Raw genomic sequence first — 12,778 nt, 5'->3', positions numbered from 1 at the left:
CTCTCTCTCTCTCTCTCTCTGTCTCTCTCTCTCTCTCTCTCCCTGTCTCTATCTCTCTCTCTCTCTCTCTCTCTCTCTGTCTCTCTCTCTCTCCCTGTCTCTCTCTCTCTGTGTCTCTCTCTCTCTGTCTCTGTGTGTTGGGTTTATGCAAATACAGCTTCCTGTTGTTGTGGGCGGTGTGGGGGCAGCAGAGACTAATGTTTGCCACCCGTTGCTCTGCACAGCCACAGGCTGGGTTTAGGGGCCCTGAACCACACACCACGGCAGGGAGGGGCCCGTCAGCCCGGGGACAAGGGGCAGGGACCCTGGACCTGTGAAATACCAGAGAGATCTGGGGTTGCAGGGATGTGGCTAACTGTGGATCATAGATAACCATATAACAATGACAGCACGGAAACAGGCCATCTCGGCCCTTCTAGTCCGTGCCGAACACTTACTCTCCCCTAGGCCCATCTACCTGCACTCAGACCATAACCCTCCATTCCTTTCCCGTCCATATACCTATCCAATATATTTTTAAATGATAAAATCGAACCTGCCTCCGCCACTTCCACTGGAAGCTCATTCCACACAGCTACCACTCTCTGAGTAAAGAAGTTCCCCCTCATGTTACCCCTAAACTTCTGTCCCTTAATTCTCAAATAGATCACAGAACATAGATCACAGAACGCTAGAGGCAGGAAACATGATTCCCGATGTTGGGGGAGTCCAGAACCAGGGGCCACACACAGTTTAAGAGTAAGGAGTAAGCCATTTAGAACGGAGACGAGGAAACATTTTTTCTCACTGAGAGCGGTCTGTGGAATTCTCTGCCTCAGAGGGCGGTGGAGGCCGGTTCTCTGGATGCTTTCAAGAGAGAGCTATATAGGGCTGTTAAAAATAGCGGAGTCAGGGGATATGGGGAGAAGGCAGGAACGGGGTACTGATTGGGGATGATCAGCCATGATCACATTGAATGGTGGTGCTGGATGGAAGGGCCGAATGGCCTACTGCTGCACCTATTGTCTATTGTCTATTGTCTGTAACATAGGTCATACATCACATATCATCGAACATATATCAATCATACATCACAGATGACAGATGACAGATGACAGAGTGTGGATGAGGTGTGCCACATCTCGTATGTGTATGTGACAAATAAACTTGACTTGACTTGAGGTGTAACGGGTGGGGAACAGACATTTGTTGTCCAGGGGGATTGGGGAGGAGATTTTGTTTCCCCACAGCCTTGCAATGTAAAACCTGCTGTGATTTTCAGAATCAGACAGCTCGCAGACGTCCGGAACATTCTCTTGAGGCTGCTGCACGTGTTTGTGAATAAGGCTGAGAGGGGGTTTACCGGAAGGTTCCGCGGGTTCTGAGGCGGGGGATGGGCGGGGAGAGGAAGCTCAGGCTGGGGGGAGAATGGGGACGAGGGTTGGTGGGGGGGCGAGAGATGGTGGTCGCCCTGGCAACCACCTCCACAACAGCCCCGGTAACCACCCCGGGACTCAGGCAACCGACCGGACACCCGACCTGTCGGGTCCTTCACACTGGGATAGCACGAGGCCCTTCAGCCCTTCGATGGAGGAACAGGGAAAGTGCGGCACGGTGGCGCAGCGGTAGAGTTACTGCCTCACAGCGCCAGAGACCCCGATTCGATCCTCACTACGGGTGCTGTCTGTATGGTACAAGGCCATTCTGCCCCTTCAGGCTGTGACAGATGAATAGGAGGCCGCTCGGCCTCCAAACTCTTGCGATGGGCTAGTACGAGAACATTCACTCTCTTTGAGCCTATTACAGGGCAGCTCACAAGGTCATAAGGAATAGGAATAGAACTAGGCCATTCGGCCCATCAAGTCCTCCACCGTTCAATCACGGCTGATCTATCTCTCCCTCCTAACCCCATTCTCCTGCCTTCTCTCCATAACCCCTGACACCCGTACTAATCAAGAATCTATCTATCTCTGCCTTAAAAATATCCACTGACTTGGCCTCCACAGCCTTCTGTGGCAATGAATTCCACAGATTCACCACCCTCTGAGTAGAGAAATGTCTCCTCATCTCCTTCCTAAAAGACGTCCTTTAATTCTGAGGATGTGACCTCTAGTCCTAGACTCTCTCCACTAGTGGAAACATCCTCTCCACATCCACTCTATCCAGGCCTTTCACGATTCTCTACGTTTCAATGAGGTACCCCCCTCATTCTTCTAAACTCCAGCGAGTACAGGCCCAGTGCTCATCATATGTTAACCCACTCGTTCCTGGAGCCCTATCCAGCCTCACTGTCCCTTGGAGGAGGCCATTCGGCCCGTCAGGCCTGTGGTCTGGATATAACACTGGGATAGGTCAAGGCCGCTCCTTCTGAAACAGCTTTTGAAACTTCAATGGAGTTTTCAGGGAATTTTAATAATTCAGCAAAAATGATTTTTAATTGTTGAAAATGCATTAATTTTAACATCTGCCCCAACTTAGGGGAGAGGTTAGTGATTTAATGCAAAGGAATTTTATTAAAAATTCTAAATCAAAAAGTAATTTGAGCCCGATTCCTCTCTGGGAGTGGGGGTCACGGTGAGTGGTGCCCAGAAAGGTCAAGGGTCGAAGGTCACCGCCTCTGCTCGAACTGCGCTGTAGAAAGCGTTTTGTCGGGATACGTCACGGCACGGTTTGGGAACAGCTCCGTCCAGGACCACGAGAAATTGCAGAGAATTGTGGACCAGCCCAGACCACCACACAGACCAACCTCCCTTCCATTGACTCCATCTACACCCCACGCTGCCTCGGCAAGGCCAGCAGCACAATCAAGGACCAGTCGCACCCCTCTTCTCCCCTCTCCCATCGGGCAAGAGGCACAGAAGTGTGAAAATGAACGCACACACCTCCAGATTCAGGGACAGTTTCTTCCCAGCTGTTATCAGGCAACTGAACCATCCTACCACAACCAGAGAGCAGTCCTGAACTACTATCTACCTCATTGGTGGCCCTTGGACTATCTTTGATCGGACTTTACTGGACTTTATCTTGCACTAAACCTTATTCATGTTATACCCTTTATCACATATCTGTACACTGTGGACGGCTCGATTGTAATCAAGTGTAGGCTTTCCGCTGTCTGGTTAGCACGCAACAGAAGCTAAATAAACTAAGTTGGACACAAAGTGCTGGAGTAACTCAGCGGGACAGGCAGCATCTCTGGAGAGAAGGGATGGGTGACGTTACAGGTCGAGACCCTTCTTCAGACTGGTTTGGGATAAGAGAAACAAGGGGTCACAGCTTAAGGATAAGGGGGAAATCCTTTAAAACGAGATGAGAAGAACTTTTTTCACACAGAGAGTGGTGAATCTCTGGAACTCTCTGCCACAGAGGGTAGTTGAGGCCAGTTCATTGGCTATATTTAAGAGGGAGTTAGGTGTGGCCCTTGTGGCTAAGGGGATCAGGGGGTATGGAGAGAAGGCAGGTACGGGATACTGAGTTGGATGATCAGCCATGATCATATTGAATGGCGGTGCAGGCTCGAAGGGCCGAATGGCCTACTCCTGCACCTAATTTCTATGTTTCTATGTTTTCTAAACTAGAGATATAGACGGTGATGTGGAGAGACAAGGAACGATAAATGAAAAATATGCAAAAAAGTAATATACTTTTGCCCATAAAGGAAACAGGCCATTGTTAGCTGTGTGTTGGGTGAAAACAAGATGCTGGTGCGACTTGGGTGGGGCAGGGATGGAGAGAGGGATTGCCGGGCCTACCTGAAGTGAGAGAAATCAATATTCATACCACTGGGCTGTAAGCTGCCCAAGCAAAATATAAGATGCTGTTCCTCCAATTTGAGTTTAGCCTAACTCTGGCAATGGAGGAGACCAAACTGAAACTCAACCAAAGAGGACGTGTTGCTGATAGCAAGAGCAAGGGGTGGAAAGGTCACGGTTAAGATGGCTGACAGGATGGGGTCAGCGTTGCCGTGGTGATACAAAGGGCGATGGTGGAAGCCATCATGGCATTAACTTTGTCCTCACCATCACCTCTGCCAAAATCACAACTAACTTGTGCTCTCCTCCCTCCATTTTTATTGACTGATCTTTCACCCAAAACTGTCTTTCTCTCCCCACAGGCACTGCTTGGTCAGCCGAGTGTTTCAAGCACATCCTGTTTTTATCTCAGATTTAGCAGCAACTGCGGTATTTTGGTGTTCATCGTGACACAGCTGGAAGAGTTGCTGCCTCACAGCACCAGAGACCCGGGTTCGATCGCGACCCCAGGTGCTGTTTGTCCATGTGGAGTTTGCACGTTCTCCCCGGGACCGCGTGGGTTTCCTTCAGGTGCTCCGGTTTCCTCCCACATCCCAAATGCATGTGGGCTCGTAGGTTAAATGGCCCTCGCTGTAAATTGCCCCCTTAGTGTGTGGGGAGTGTATTATAAAGTGGGATAACATAGAACTAGTGTGAACGGGCGATCGATTTGTCGGGGTGGAATCGGAGGGCCGAAGGACCTGTTTCCATGCTGCGTCGTTCCATCAATAAACAAGAAAGCAGGAGAGAGGCACAAAAAGCTGGAGTAACTCAGCGGGACAGGCAACATCTCTGGAGAGAAGGAATGGATGACGTTTCGGGTCGAGACCCTTCTGAAAAAACATCATCCATTTCTTCTCTCCAGAGATGCTGCCTGTCCCGCTGAGTTACTCCCGCTTTTTGTGTCTATCTTTGGTTTAAACCAGCATCTGCAGTTCCTTCCTACACAACAGGAGAGCAGGAGAAGGATTTAGGCCTCTCGATCCCGTAAGCCTGCCCTGTCGTTCAACACCGCCATCTTGGATCCAACTCCTTGCCCGAGGCTGTTCCCCATTGCGTTCCATCCCTCAATCTTTCAAACATTTAACTACCTTTTAGTTTATTTTGAGATTTTAGTTTCAGAGATACAGCGTGGAAACAGGCCCTCCGGCCCACCTAGGCCACGCCGACCACGATGATGTTGGCAAGACTTGAAGGCCTGAGCTACAGGGAAAGGTGGGGCAGGCCGGGACTTTATTCCTTGGAGTGCAAGAGGATGAGGGGGGGGGGTCTTATAAAGGTGTATAAAATCATGAGGGGAATAGTTCGGGTGAGTGCTTAGTCTTTTATCCAGTAGAAGAGAATCGAGAACATAGGGACAAAGGTTCAAGATGACGAGGGAAAGACTAAGACAATAGACAATAGGTGAAGCAGTAGGCCAATCGGCCCTTCAAGCCAGCACCGCCATTCAATGTGATCATGGCTGATCATCCCCAATCTGTACCCCGTTCCTGCCTTCTCCCCATATCCCCTGACTCCGCTATTAAGAGCCCTATCTAGCTCTCTCTTGAACGCATCCAGAGAACAGGCCTCCACCGCCCTCTGAGGCAGAGAATTCCACAGACTCACAACTCCCTGTGAGAAAAAGTGTTTCCTCGTCTCCATTCTAAATGGCTTACCCCTTATTCTTAAACTGTGTGGCCCCTGGTTCTGGACTCCCCCAACATCAGGAACATGTTTCCTGCCTCTAGTGTGTCCAAACCCTTAATAATCCTATATGTTTCAATAAGATACCCTCTCATCCTTCTAAACTCCAGAGTGTACAAGCCCAGCTGCTCCATTCTCTCAGCATTTGACAGTCCCGCCATCCCGGGAATTAACCTGGTGAACCTACGCTGCACTCCCTCAACAGCAAGAATGTCCTTCCTCAAATTAGGGGACCAAAACTGCACACAATACTTGACATGAACCCAAGGGGCAACAGTTCCACACAATAGTTAGTGGGTACATGGAACGAGCTGCCTGAGGAGGTCGTTGAAGCAAGTACTATTACATAATTTAAAAGTTCATCAGAACCAGAATTAGACCATATTGCCCATCGAGTCTACTTCGCCATTCAATCATGGCCCATCTATCTTTCCCTCTCAACCCCATTCTCCTGCCTTCTCCACATAACCCCTGACACCCGAACTATTCAAGAATCTGTCTATAGTGTAGCTGGGCCATGTTGGCCGGTGTGGGCAAGTTGGGTCGAAGTGCCTGTTTCCACACTGTATCACTCTGTGACACTGACTCTAGGAGCACACAGACAGCTCAGGAGGTCAGGGTTGAACCTGGGTCTCTGGCGCAGTGAGTTCCCCCTGTCAATGGGGTGGGGAGTGGGGGTTAGTGAGAGGGGTGTCCGGGGTCCCAACACAAGCCAGTGTTGGAGAGAGGGATGTCAGGATTGAACCTGGGTCTCTCTCATCATATGTCAGTCCCGCCATCCCGGGAATTAACCTGGTGAACCTGCGCTGCACACCCTCAATAGCAAGAATGTCCTTCCTCAAATTAGGGGACCAAAACTGCACACAATACTCCAGGTGCGGTCTCACCAGGGCCCTGTACAACTGCAGTAGGACCTCCTTGCTCCTTTACTCAAATAGCCGAGGCTCACTATGCTAGGAAATGAGATTGGTACAGAGGGGTACCACAGACAGAGTGGGCCGAAGGGCCTGCATGACTCAGCGACCCCTTACATAGTACATTTAAACATCTCAAGGGAGTTAACAATTAAAACTTGGTCCCCTCAAACCTCAAAGCTAGGCCAAAGGTTTCAAGGAGATGCTGGAGTAACTCAGCGGGACAGGCAGCATCTCTGGAGAGAAGGAATGGGTGACGTTTCGGGTCACAACGTGACTCTCAGTCTGAAGAAGTGTCTCGACCCGAAATGTCACCCATTCCTTCTCTCCAGAGATGCTGCCTGTCCCGCTGAGTTACTCCAGCATTTTGTGTCTCTCTTCGATTCAAACCAGCATCTGCAGTTCCTTCCTGTATGTTTTAGAGAGAGATTTGTTTGCAAGTTAGGATACAGGATATTGACTGGAGGTTGTTCTATCTGAAACATTAACTCATCTTCCCCTTCTCAGAAGTGAATTTTAAAAATGTTCTCTTTTTATTTCAGATTTCCAACATCTGCAGATGAAATGTGTAGGAAGGAACTGCAGTTGCTGGTTTACGCCGAAGATAAGATACAAAATGCCGGAGTAACTCAGCGGGACAGGCAGCGTCTCTGGAGAGCGGGAATAGATGATGTTTCAGGTCGAGATTCTTCTTCAGACTGAGAGTCAGGGGAGAGGGAAACTAGAGATATGGAAGTGTGAGATGTGAAAACGACAGATCAAAGCAGATATTGCTCAGGGACATTGAATCATTGCTGGCTGAGGGGAAGGTGGCAACGAGGCAAACAAACAGTAAAATTAATCAGGAGGACAGTGAAACTAGTCGGGGGACTAGGGTGGGGAAGGAAGGAGAGAGAGGGAAAGCAAGGTTTACTCGAAGTTAGGGAAGTCAATATTCATACCAATTGTACTGACCCAGGCTGGTGAAGGAGGGGCGATGGCCAAGGGGAACAAGAGATTCGGGCAGGAGGGGAGGAGGTGATGGAGAGCGAGAGGAGAGGTGGGAGGGGGAGGGGGGGGGGGTAAAGAAGAGGGGAGGAGGAGAGAGGGGGGAGGGAGAAAGAGGCGGAAGGGAGAGGGGGGGGGAGAGAGAGGTGGGGGAGAGAGAGGTGGGGGGGTAGAGAGAGGTGGGGGGGGGTAGAGAGGTGGGGGGGTAGAGAGGTGGGGGGGGTAGAGAGGTGGGGGGGAGAGAGAGTGGGGGGGAGAGAGTGGGGGGGAGAGAGAGTGTGGGGGAGGGAGAGAGGGGGGGAGAGAGAGAGTGGGGGGGAGAGAGAGGGGGGGGGAGAGAGGCGGGGGGGAGAGAGGGGGGGGGGAGAGAGGGGGGGGGGAGAGAGGGGGGGGGGGGAGAGAGAGAGGGGGGGGGGGGGGAGGGGGGGGGGGGAGAGAGGGGGGGGGAGAGGTGGGGGGGAGAGAGGCGAGAGGAGGGGGGGGGGGAGAGAGGGGGGGGGAGAGAGGTGGGGGGGGAGAGAGAGGCGGGGGGAGAGAGGGTGGGGGGGGGAGAGAGAGGCGGGGGGGAGAGAGGGGTGGAGAGGGGGGAGAGAGGTGGGGGGGGGAGAGAGGCGGGGGGGAGAGAGGGCGGGGGGGAGGGGGGGGGGGGGGGAGGGGAGGGGGGGGGGGGAGAGAGGGAGGGGGGGAGAGAGGGGGGGGGTGGGGGGGGGGGCGGGGGGGGGTAGAGGGGGGAGGGAGAGAGGGGGGGGGAGAGAGGGGGGGGGGAGGGAGAGGGGGGGGGGGGGGGGGAGGGGAGGGGGGGGGGGAGGGGAGAGGGAAAGGGTTGGACAGAGAGGGAGGTAGGGGGGGAGAGAGGGGAGGGGGGGGGGAGAGAGGTGGGGGGAGAGAGGGTGGGGGAGAGAGGTGGGGGGGGGGGAGGGAGGAGAGAGGCGAGGAGGGGAGAGGGGGGGGGGGGGAGAGGGGGGGTTAGGGGGAGGGTAGAGGTGGAGAGAGAGTAGGGGGTAGGGAGGGGGTAGAGGGGGTAGAGGGGGGCGGAAGGGAGAAAGGGCTTTTCCAACACGGCTAATGATGTTGGTGACACCAGATGGTGGTACATTGAGTGAAACACTGAGTGCTGGAGAAACTCAGTGGGGTTAATAGAGGAAAACAGAGAGAGAGCGGGTACAAGTCTGCATGGGGGGGGGAAGGTTGCACCCTTCCTGTAACCTAACCCACAAAAATAGTGGTCAGGGTGGGGAAGGCAAGGGGGACCGTGCCAAAGCAGAGACAAGTCTGTGGGGAAATAAATGCAACAATATCAACAATTCAATAGCAGCATGGTTGCCGACTTGCTTGTGGGTCGGTGGGGCTAGTTCCTGTGTTAGACCAGGTAGCACCATCTTCCTCCTACCTTGAACACTTCCCCATACGTGCCGCTACCAACCCTCTGGAGGAGCTCGAAGTCATCTTCTGGGTCCTTTGTGGAGATATGCAGAGCCGCCTGATTCTGTGTGTTCATCGTTGGGCACCGACACAAAGCCACATCACATTCCCCTCCCCGTGGCTCCCTGCACACTCCCCGCGCCGAGATCGTCTGCCTATATTCACGTGCTCATTTCCTGCTTTCGAGCTGTGAGCCAACGCCACCCCCTGCTGGCTACGCTCAGCACCGCGCCTCCACTCCCCCTTGCACCTCCCCCTCCCCTTGCACCGCTCACTCTCCCCTCCCACCCACAAACCCACCACAACTCAACCGCAAGAGATGCAACACTTGTCCCTTTACCTCCCCCCTCGACTCCATTCAACGACCCAAGCAATCGTTCCAGGTGCGACAGAGGTTCGCCTGCATCTCCTCCAACCTCATCTACTGCATCCGCTGCTCTAGATGTCAGCTGATCTACATTGGTGAGACTATGCGGAGGTTGGGCGATCGTTTCGCCGAACACCTCCGCTCGGTCCGCACTAACCAACCTGACATCCCGGTGGCTCAGCACTTCAACTCCCCCTCCTACTTCGTATCCGACCTCTCTGTCCTGGGTCTCCTCCATGGCCAGAGTGAGCAACACCGGAAATTGGAGGAGCAGCACCTCATATTCCGCTTGGGGAGTCTGCATCCTGCGGGCATGAACATTGAATTCTCCCAATTTTGTTAGTCCTTGCTGTCTCCTCCCATCCCTCAGCCCTCGGGCTCCTCCTTCTCCTTTTTCCTTTCTTCTCCCCACCCCCCATCAGTCTGAAGAAGGGTTTCGGCCCTAAACGTTGCCTATTTCCTTCGCTCCATAGATGCTGCTGCACCCGCTGAGTTTCTCCAACATTTTTGTGTACCTTCCAAGTTCATAAGGTCATGTCGTAGGATCATAAGATCCTAAGTGATAGTAGAATTAGCCCATTCGACCCATCAAGTCTACTCCGCCATTCAATCATGGCTGATCTATCTCTCCCTCCAAGTCCTATTCTCCTGCCTTCTCCCCATAACCCCTGACACCCGAACTAATCAAGAATCTGTCTATCTCTGCCTTAAAAAATATCCACTAACGTGACCCACCGCGTTATCGGAGAGATGTCGTAGCTGGAAAGGGTGCAGAGAAGATGGTATGAGGATGGACACAAAATGCTGGAGCAACTCAGCGAGACAGGCAGCATCTCTGGAGAGAAGGAATGGGGGGGGGGGGCGTTTTGGGCCGAGACCCTTCTTCAGACTAAGAGACGGGGGCACCTCTATCTGACCAGCTGAGTTACTCCAGCTATTTGTGTCTCTGGTTTAAACCAACATCATCAAAGTTGTGGCCAGGACTCGAGGATATGAGCCCAAGGTGGAGGCTGAGCAGACGAGGAGTTTATTCCCTGGAGCGCAGGAGGATGAGGGGTGATCTAATAGGGGTGCACAAAATCATGAGAGGAATAGATCGGGTAGACGCACAGAATCTCTTGTCCAGAGAAGGTGAATCGAGGACCAGAGGACATAGGTTTAAGGTGAGGGGGGAAAGATTGAATAGGAATATGAGAGGTAATTTTCTCATGCAAAGGGTGGTGGGTGTATGGAACGAGCTGCCGGAGGAGGAAGTTGAAGCAGGGACTATCGCAACATTTAAGAAACATTAAGGCAGGTACATGGATGGGACGGGTGTAGAGGGATATGGGCCAAACGCAGGCAGGTGGGACTAGTGTAGTTGGTCGGTGTAGGCAAGTAGGGCCTGTTTGCATGCCGTATGGCTCTTTGTTGGATTGACCCATCTCAAAAACCATCCTCCTCTGGGCCATTGTCAAAGTTATCCCAGATTGGACTGCAGGCGAGATATCTAACCACCCTGTGTTTGACCCAGAGCCATGGACCCAAGCAGCCATTTTGCCCAGAGATGCTGACCAAAGACCCTACAGCGAGCAAGATCGCGTCCACTCGACAAAAAAGACGTAGTACGGTCATGGGCAGATTCGTGGGTCATTTTCGGCCCCATTTCCGTAACCGGCTTCCGTCTCCGCACCAAAGATCCCGTAGCGGAGCAAAGATACTAGTGCGGAGACGGAAGCCGGTTACGGAAACATCCTCGTAAAAATAAAAGTTCTTTGGTAAAAATCTTCTCCTCATTTTCAGAATTTTAATTTATTAACACAAACTGTTCCCCCGCAACGTTGATTACACTGCGAGTCGGGTCGGGTTACTAAAATGGATGAAAAAAAAACCCATGTTCCGCTCCGTTGCGTACTACACGTCAGCCCATTGCATTTAGCAGGAGTGGTCTATCTTGCTCCGCTATAGGATCTTTGATGTGGACAACCTGCCCCGTAGCCTCCCATGCACCGGTCAACGGTTAATGGTGAAAGAGCGCAAAACCAACGCATAAACGCACACACACGTGTGTGATCAGAACTCCCAGAAAACACTTTGAATCGAGATTTATTTGCCCATAAATCAGTTTCAACTCCGCAGCACGGAAAAAAAATAATTTAATTATTTACATAAATCTGACATAAACAGGCAAGAGAAACAAATGAGGACAATGTACAATAAAACTCTGATAATCTGGTACACAGGAGTCTCTGGTGGTGGTGGACTGGCAGCTTTTGCAGATTATTGGATGTTTTTCCAATGAATATCCCAACATATACACCTACAGATTCAGGGGCAGTTTCTTCCCAGCTGTAATCAGGCAACTGAACCATCCTACCACAACTAGAGAGCAGCCCTGAACTACTATCCGCCTCATTGGTGACCCTCGGACTATCTTACATAGAAATATAAAAATAGGTGCAGGAGTAGGCCATTCGGCCCTTCGAGCCAGCACCGCCATTCAATACGATCATGGCTGATCATCCAAAATCCGTACCCCGTTCCTGCTTTCTCCCCATATCCTTTGATTCCTTTAGTCCTAAGAGCTATATCTAACTCCCTCTTGAAAACATCCAGTGAATTGGCCTCCGCTGCCATTTGTGGCAGAGAATTCCACAGATTCGCAACTCTCTGCGTGAAAAAGTTTTTTCCTCATCTCAGTCCTAAATGGTCGACCCCTTATTCTTAATCAACAATCTTAATCTTTGATCGGACTTTACTGGCTTTATCTTGCACTAAACGTTATACCGTTATTAAGTACATGTATCTGTACACTGTGGATGGCTCGATTGTAATCAATGTTCAGTCTTTCCGCTGACTGGTTAGCACGCAACAAAAGCACTGGACAGAGGACAATAAACTGAACTAAACATGGATCTTCCAACCTACCTCATTGGAGCCCTTGTACTTTTTTAATCTGCACTTTCTCTGCATCTGTAACATTATGTTCTGCACTCTATTTTCTCTTTCGCTCTACCTAATGTACTCAAGTCTGGTATGATTTGGCCGGATAACATGACAATAATAAGTCCATATCAATAAAAGATGATACATTTTCAAATTAACCCAGTTGGTTTACAGTGAGCAAGGCAAACATCACAATGAATCAGAAACCAGCAGGATGGTTAAATAATTCGGTGCTGGATTATCTCGTGGAGTTTTACAACAATTAACTGGGGGCAATCTTTTAGAGGTGTACAATATCATGAGAGGAATAGATCGGGTGGCGCACAGTGTCTCCTGCCCAGAGTCGGGGAATCGAGGACCAGAGGACATAGGTTTAAGGTGAAGGGGTAAAGATTTAATAGTGTTCAAGAGAATTTATTGTCATGTGTCCCTGATAGGACAATGAAATTCTTGCTTTGCTTCAGCACAACAGAACATAGTAGGCATTGACTGCAAAGCAGATCAGTGTGTCTATATACCATAATATAATATAAATATATACACACATGAATAAATAAACTGGTAAAGTGTAAATAACAGATAATGGGTTATTAATAATCAGAGTTTTGTCCGAGCCAGGTTTAATAGCCTGATGGCTGTGGGAAAGTAGCTATTCCTGAACCTGGTCGTTGCAGTCTTCAGGCTCCTGTACCTTCTGCCTGAAGGTA

General features: G+C 51.0%; 1 protein-coding gene across 1 annotated transcript in view; it reads right to left on the bottom strand.

Moving 5' to 3' along the window:
- LOC129714252 (mitogen-activated protein kinase kinase kinase kinase 5-like) overlaps positions 1-8,925 on the bottom strand; it is an 86,118-nt gene extending 77,193 nt beyond the window's left edge. The window contains exon 1 of the mRNA XM_055663799.1: positions 8,748-8,925. Within this exon, the coding sequence (XP_055519774.1) occupies positions 8,748-8,855 (108 nt within the window). The 5' untranslated portion in view covers positions 8,856-8,925. The remainder of the gene's footprint in view (positions 1-8,747) is intronic.
- Between the last annotated feature and the right edge of the window lie 3,853 nt (positions 8,926-12,778).

Source organism: Leucoraja erinacea, chromosome 38 (genome assembly GCF_028641065.1).
Source record: "Leucoraja erinacea ecotype New England chromosome 38, Leri_hhj_1, whole genome shotgun sequence".
NCBI lineage: Eukaryota > Metazoa > Chordata > Chondrichthyes > Rajiformes > Rajidae > Leucoraja > Leucoraja erinaceus.
Note: the sequence above shows the minus strand (reverse complement) of the source record. Positions and strands in the feature narration are given on the sequence as shown.